The sequence below is a fragment of the Trichechus manatus genome, unplaced genomic scaffold (genome assembly GCF_000243295.1).
Source record: "Trichechus manatus latirostris isolate Lorelei unplaced genomic scaffold, TriManLat1.0 scaffold00044, whole genome shotgun sequence".
Taxonomy (NCBI): Eukaryota; Metazoa; Chordata; class Mammalia; order Sirenia; family Trichechidae; genus Trichechus; species Trichechus manatus.
Window position 1 is genome coordinate 14764491 of NW_004443980.1, and position 8066 is coordinate 14772556.

At 42.2% G+C, this 8066-nt stretch overlaps 1 protein-coding gene across 3 annotated transcripts in view; it reads right to left on the reverse strand.

Moving 5' to 3' along the window:
• The window catches only part of NAA16 (N-alpha-acetyltransferase 16, NatA auxiliary subunit), a 98906-nt gene extending 96527 nt beyond the window's left edge, over positions 1–2379 (reverse strand). For 2 of the 3 annotated variants that reach the window (XM_004376616.2, XM_023731628.1), the window contains exon 1: positions 2225–2378. In XM_004376616.2, the coding sequence (XP_004376673.1) occupies positions 2225–2278 (54 nt within the window). In that variant the 5' untranslated portion in view covers positions 2279–2378. Of the gene's footprint in view, positions 1–2224 lie in introns of all 3 variants that reach the window. The other variant, XM_023731627.1, reaches the window with a different exon arrangement.
• Between the last annotated feature and the right edge of the window lie 5687 nt (positions 2380–8066).

The window sequence follows — 8066 nt, forward strand, 5'->3', positions numbered from 1 at the left end:
AAATATATTTTTAAAAATAATTTTATTATAGAGATGTCTGTTAGTCATGGAATTTGTTCTAGCTAATTTTTACCTACAAATATTGCAACTGCGAGATGATAAAATTATGCACTTTTACAGAAGCCAAAACCAAACCTGTTGCCAGAGTCGATTCCAACTCACAGTGACCCTACAGGACAGTAGAACTGCCCAATAAGATTTCCTAGCCTGTAATCTTTATGGAAGCAGACTGCCACATCTTGCTCCTGAAGAGAGGCCAGTGGGTTGGGATCATCAGTGGTCAGCAGGCCAGCGCTTAACCAATGTGCCCCCAGGGGTCCTTACTTCTGCAAAACTGCTCCTGAATTCATACAATCTAACGATAAACATTACATACCCAGATAAAATGTTTAGCATTTTCCAATCTATTTGGGGATAAAGTAACTCAAAAGCAGCTTTAACTTTTTTGTGATTTACGTATAACAAATGAAGTGTTTTTCTTTATGCTACTTGTACATGATTTGAACTAGAAAACATCATTACTGAGAGAAAATGTTCCATCATCTTTTATGTATAATTTTAGGTATAATGTCCTGAAATCCAACTAACAATTTATAGATAATTTTTCATTAACAACGTTTCAGGTTCCCTGGACCAAAAACTAAAAAAACACACAAAACAAAATGAAAAAGAGAAAAAAATCACTTCTCCAATTCCATCCTGTGAAAAACATGAGGGTATAAGAAAAAGAGAGTAAACTAAAAAATGAAAAAAAGATACAAAGCCTAATGAAGCAATAATTTACTATATTTTTTGTTTTTACACTCCTCTAATTGTTCAACACTACCAAAAAAAGGCCCAAACCTACAGCTATCATACAATTCCGACTCACAGCGACCATATAGGACAGAGGAGAACTGACCCATACGGTTTCCAAAGCAAGTCAAGCGTTTTAACCACTGCGCCACCAGGGCTCCATGTGCAACATTAGCACCATATAAAAGCGAGACAAATTTTTCATCCGGTTTATTATGTATCTTTTTAATATTCTGAAGACTAAGTGTAAAGTTTCCATTTGTTTCAAACAAAACAGATACTATGAATTTTTGTTACATAATACTTGAAACTATTCTAAAACTGTTTTATTTATAATAAAGTTAATCAATGGCTAATAACTGTATAGTCAAAATAAGCTCTAATAAATTCACCCTTAAAATCTAAAGGTTTGTTTTCAGACGAAAAGAGCAACTAGAAAAGTCAGCAGCGTATTAGCAAAATTAGTTTAAGATCTGCGGTTTCCAAGCAGACACAGAAAAGCAAAGGCATGTTGCCCCTCCTCTCCGGAAGAACGGAACCTGGAAAACCGTGAAGGCACCAGAGGCGCTGGCACACGACTCACTGAACCTCTCCGCTGGGCAAGCCATGGGGGTGCAGTGGTTAAGAGCGGCAGTTCGAATCCACCAGCAGGTGGGACCATTACTCAGGTTTCTGCTCGGAAACCAAGTAAATGCTCATTTCAACTGCAAAATTACCAAGTGCACGCGGCTTTAATCGCTTACTCAAGGCAATGTCAGTTACGAGTTATAATAATCAAAGAGCTATCTATGATCGAGGAACTTAGAAATGCAGTGCAAGTCACATAATCTCTTCCCCAAAAGGTAACTCTACTCTAAAGACATAGAATACTCGCACCCAGAGGAACGTGGTGCCAGTCTTGGCTTCCTAGCGTTCCCTATTTTCCCGTAACCAATATAAATTAGAGCTCCACCCTACTATCGGATCGCTCCCACTCTTAATTGGTATTGGGGTGCGCTATGCAATCAATTAAACACAGAGCAATGAATGATAAGATGGCAAGAGAAATGGGAGAATAGAGAGGTTACGAGTCTGGCCGCAAGGTGCTGCAAAGGGCACGGGAGCCAAGACCCGGCCAAAACGGCTCTGCCCAGGGTGACTGCGGAGGGAGTCGTGAAGTTTCTGGAAAGGGCGCGGCGGGAGCCGGGCGGGCCACTGCAGAGGAAGAAAGCGCGCGGAGAAAAGGTCTAGGTAACCCCTCTCGGCGGGCCGGGGACGCAGGCAGCCAGGCGGGGCCTGGCCGAGGCGGGGAAGTCGGGTCCTGCGGCCGTACGGGCTCAGACATAAACAAAGAAGTGGAGTCGAGGCTCGCGGGGGCGCCTCCGCCAGAATGTTCGTGGCGCCCAGCCCGGGCGACCGGGAGTCCAAAACGCGGCCTCCGGCCACTCACCAAGATACGTTTGAAGAGATTACTCTCCTTGGGCGGCAGCTGCACGTTCGGCATCGCGGCCGGCGGGGAGGCAGGGTGCCGGGGCGCTCCGTGTCGCTGCGGGGTCGGCACCGGGACGAGGCGGGCCGAGGGCGATGGGTCACTTCATTGGCCTAGAGTTGGGACTGGGCAGCCAGGGCAGGGCTGTTTGCCAGGGCTGACAATGGAAAGAGGAGGCGGTCTAGGTAGGACACTATCGGTCTGGACCCGGTTTTCGGCGAGCGGCGGCAGCGGCGACTCCCGCGCGCTGCAAGATGGCAGCCGGGGCCCGCCCCCTCGAGCTGGACGGTGTGCGCATGCGCGGGGCGCCGCGGCTTGGAAAAGCGCTGAGGGATGGTATCCGCGTTAGGTTTCCGGGCGCGAACAGTCCCCAGAATCTCGGGGTCCCGTGGGTCTGTTGCACCGCTTCCCTTCCTATGACTTTCACTTTTATTGTGCTCTGGTTATTAGGCTTGTGGCCGAAGATAGTGCTCGTCATTTCAGAATACTGTATGGTTATTTTTGCATTTCTCCCCGCTCAGAAACTTATACAATGCTCAACCGAAAGTAGACCCTTGATGTAAGAGTAACTTGTTTCCTTCTTAATCCCCTCACTTTAGACTGTAAGCGAAGTCTTTTCTTTTCAGTGCGGATCAAAGAAATATTCACAACGTATGTGAGGCCTTTGGGCTGGTCTTGGAACGAGCTAACTGATGATATGAAAGCACGTCTCAATGTCAGGAAAAAATACTCCCAGCAGTTTAGAACACCTAACATTTTGTCTGGGGATTATGATGGTGTCTTAGTCATCCTGTGCTGCTCTAACAGAAATACCAGAAGTGGATGGCTTTCAAAAAGAGAAATTTATTTTCTCACAGTCTAGTAGGCTAGAAGCCCAAATTCAGGGCATCAACTCCAGGGGAAGGCTTTCTCTTTCTGTTGGCTGTGGAGGAAGGTCCTCGTCGTCATCAATCTTCCCCCAGACTAGGAGCTTCTCTGCGCAGGAACCCCGGGTCCAAAGGACATGCTCTGCTCCCGGTGCTCCTTTCTTGGTGGTATGAGGTCCCCAATTCTCTGCTTGCTTCCCTTTTCTAGGTGGTGCAGGCCACACCCTAGGAAAACTCCCTTTACATTGGATCAGAGATGTGACCTGGGTCAGGGTGGTGTGACAATCCCACCCGAATCCTCTTTAAAATAAAATTACAATCACAAAATGGAGGCCAACCACACAATTCTGAGAATCATGGCCCAGCCAAATTGATACACTCATTTTTGGGGGGACTTAATTCAATTATGATGGTTTTAGGGGGCCATTGATCCTACAAGTCCACCTAGTGTCTCCTCAATGGTTTCCCTCCTTAGAAGCCATATAATAATTGCAGAAACAGGATTCCAAACCCAGGAGTTGCCAACTCTGGGACTCAGATCACTATACCTACAAAGAAGGCAGCATAGTAGTATACAATGTATGCGTCTAGAAAGATTCGCATATACACTGGTGACAAGAATTACCACGCATATAATGTGGGTTAATATTAAACCTGTTGCCGTCAAGTGGATTCTGACTCACAGCGACCCTATAGGACAGAGTAGAACTGCCTGATGGGGTTTCCAAGGCTGTAATCTTTATGGAAGCCAACTGCCATATCTTTCTCTCATGGGTTAATATTAACATGTATAAAAATATTAGATACACAAATTTATACATGGTCTGGATCTTAATTTGTGCATATGAGACTGTAAGGGTAATTGATGCATAATTAAATTTAACTGTCTATAATCAGAATAGGAGCCCTGATGGCACAGTGGTTCTTAACCCCTCAGCTGCTAACCAAAAGGTTGGCAGTTTAAACCCACCAGCTGCTTCTTGGAAACCTTATGCGGCAGTACTACTGTGTTCTATAGGGGTGATTCCATGGCAACCAGTTAGGGGATAACCAAAATTGGGGCTTCTTTGATTTTCTTCCTCTATGAATCAGAATCAACTGGATTGGCAACGGGTTTGGATCTTTTTTTAGCATGGTTAGTTGGGGATGGGAGAGAGCACCATAGAAGTCTTTTAAAATACGGAGGGGACTTATTACAAAGGGTGGAGATCCAGGTTGTCTATTTACGCTAGAGGAGGGGTAACCGGAGGAGCCTGGGCAGCACAATGGGTAAGGGCTCAGCTGCTAACCTAAAGGTCCAAAGGTCAACAGCAAACCCACCCAGAAGCTCCTTGGGAGAAAAAACCTGGTGATCTGCTCCCTTAAAAATTACAGCCTGGGAAATCCTATGGTGGCGCAGTTCTACTCTGTCATAGAGGGTTGCTATGAGTCAGAATAGACTTGACCGCTCACAACAACAACAAAGCGGGGAGGGGAGGGATGGGAAATTGAAAGGAATGTCAATTGTGTTGCTGGTAGTTCTCATTCTGAACCTTACAGTGTATAAAAGATGTAATGTATGTGCAATCAGAAAGCCTGGATTAGCCAGTGGCTATAATTTTATTACAACTTCCTGTTTAGTCTGGAGCAAATTTTATTTCCACCTTGCAACAGAAAATGGGGTTATAATAACATTATTGTAATCCGTTTCACAGCAGGGTTATGTGAATTTAATGCTTAGTCATTTCAAAGCATTTGGGAAAAAACAAGTGCTCTGTAAATCTGAACTCATTTCTCCTTCCGATAGTTTTCTCTAACTCTGGTGAAAACTGCCTCTCAGAAAAGATGCTGAAGCCTCTTGGGGGGCCTGGTGGGCATCCACCCAGAGTTCTTTCCTGATGATTAAAACAGGTGTACCCCCTGTAAAATCATGCCCAGAATAAAGTAACAGTAACATCATCTGTAAAATCCCTAATAGTTCCCAAAGCATTTTTTTTACGTACATGATATGGGCCAGTGATTCTCTTGCTAAGCCTTGTACAGCCAAGGAGAAAAGAATCTGGAAAAGTATTTTTCCACCCCATGTACATAGCATATCTTGAACAGCCAGCTGGCAGGGGAAAATCAAATAGTTTGCTGCTATTTCTACAACCAATGTAACCATGTAATTAAAGGCTGATAGGAAAGGAACTTAGATTGCATAACGCATTACACCTCAGACTCCCTGATGTTTCTGCTCTCTTCTACCTTCCTTGCTCTTGTTTCTGAGGAAGAAATGGCACTTTCAGTCCTCCATTTAAGGGCTCCATCCCACCCCCTTTTGCTTTTCCAGATGTTTATTCATCAGTTATTTGCATTTGCTCCGCTATTTGCATTTTGTCCCTCATTGTATAATTTATGTTCTAGTGGGAGGAGACAGACAATAAATATATAAGCAAATAAGCAAGATCATTTCAGACCATGAGAAGTCCTATGAAGGAAATAAAACAAGGTCATGAGGGCATTGGAGGTGGTGGAGGGGACTGCTTTAAACCCGGTACTCAGGAAGGATCTAGAAAGACCTCTGTGAGGTGGTGATAACATGTGAACAGAGACCTGAAGGCAGGGCCGGGGATTAAGGTATGTGAGGGCCCTAAACACTGATAATCTGTGGTGCCCCTTCCTCTGCTTACACACACATTCGAACAGAATATGTGAGTTATATATAAAACCAAAACCAAACCAAACCCAGTGCCATCGAGTCAATTCCCATAGAACAGAGTAGAAATGCCCCCAAAGGGTTTCCAAGGAGTGGCTGGGGGATTTGAACTGCCAACTGTTTGGTCAGCAGCCGAGCTCTTCACCACTGTGCCACCAGGGCTCCAAGTTATATACACATGTATATATATGTGTATGTGTGTATTTATATTTATATATTTATATGGTGTGTGTTAGCTATCTATGATGTAACTTCTTTATAAATGCAACTATAATATTAGCGATTGTATGCAAAAGTGGTATATGCCATTTTAGTGGAATGAGAAGAACTGATTATAAAATTTGTAGTGGATGCGAGGTACCAAGATTTTTATTATATACCACTTTTTCTACAAAAAGAATATTCCACAACATAGAAAATGAGTCAGTGAACTTAGTTGTTTCAACAGTTGATGTAAAATTCTGTTGACCTCCCACAACGAAAAATTGACTTTCACCAATTTTGCTTTAAACAGCTCATACTACAATTCTGATGCTTGTTTTGTAATAAATGCTGCCATTATAAATGAACAAATAAAAAGATGTCATAAAAGAAAATGTAATGATCAAAAAACAAATATTACAACAAATTACTGTATTTTATTTTTAGATAGATCTTTCATCACTGACATGTTATAATTAAAAATATTTCTTTCTATTCTTTGTTCTTACACATTCTTCAGTGATTTCATAACAATTAAGCTACCAAACAATATCTACTTCCGTACATAATAAAGATAATGAATCAAGTCTTTCTTGAATATTGTTGTACCTGAGGGTTTTTGAGTTTCTTAGGGATGAAAATGAGTATTCTGTTGTGCAATTTGTGATCATTAAGTTAGAAAGGAGCCCCGGTGGTGCATGATATGCATAAAGCCATTTCAACATTGGAAAATATACATTGTATTTTATCTTTTATTGTGGAGTCATACATGCCTACATGAGGAAAATTTGTCTTTCCTGAATCTGTAAACTTAGTTCTCATGTAAGAAGGAAATTGTCGTACTTTTCATTAAAGGTTTCTGTTTAAGTCATTGGGATAAGCCTGCAGTAATTTCTTGGATGCTTTCATGCATTCTTCATCAGGTATATCCACATTGTTTAAGAAGGAAAATCTATTTGAAAGAACTTCATACACTTTTGCCATTCTTCTCATGCAAGATTCAAGTATGTCAATGATGGTGTATTATGTGTTTACACAAAATTGATCTCTGGCACTCATTGATACTTCTGGAGCACTTTTACTTGTTTTTACTTCATTTACTTGTTTCTTTCTAAAGCTTCTGCAGTAGTGAACTGCTTGATAATCAGCATTTGGCACTATTTGTTTTGTTGTGTTTTCAAAAGTTTCAAAATCTCTTAAATTATGTAAACACCCTATTGATGACTGGTAGAGATCTGTGCTTGTTCTTTAAATTTACTTCTGAATCTTGGGGAGCTTGACTCATCCAATGAAAATGCTGCAATATATTATTCCACATAACCAACATAAATACATACTCTAATGTTTGCATTTTGTTGGTGATGTTTTCAGCTTCTCTTTTGGTATCTCCCTTTTGTATCCAGTCTTCAGCAATATTTTCTAAGGCATCTAATATCTGGGTGTTATGATTCCAGGATTGCACTTGTTGCTATAGCATATGCTTTCCAACATGTATTAGAAAGACATCTTAATACTTGATCATTGCCTAACTATCTTTTAAGAGCTGCCCATCAGTGAGTAGGGGTGGCAAAAAGTGTGTAGAGTAACTGAACCGTAGAAAAAAATGTCAGCTGCTTCTGGACAACAATCTACTGTGCTATGTCCTACAAGAGTAAGTGAATGTGCCCCTGGACAGAGGAAAAAAAATATAGAACAAAATTCTAACCCACAAAAAAAAAAGGCCAAACTTACTTGTCTGACAGAGACTGGAGAAACCCTCAGAGCATGGCCCCTGGACACCTTTTAGCTCAGTAATGAAGTCACTCCTGAGGTTCACCCTTCAGCCAAAGATTAGACAGGCCCATAAAACAAAATGAGACTAAAGGGGCACACCAGCCCAGGGGCAGGGACGAGAAGGCAGGAGGGGACACGAAAGCTGGAGAATAGGGAACCCAAGGTCCAGAAGGGGAGAGTGTTGACATGTCGTAGGGTTGGTAACCAATGTCACAAAACAATATGTGTACTGATTGTTTAATTAGAAGCTAGTTTGTTCTGTAAACCTTCATCTAAAGTACAATAA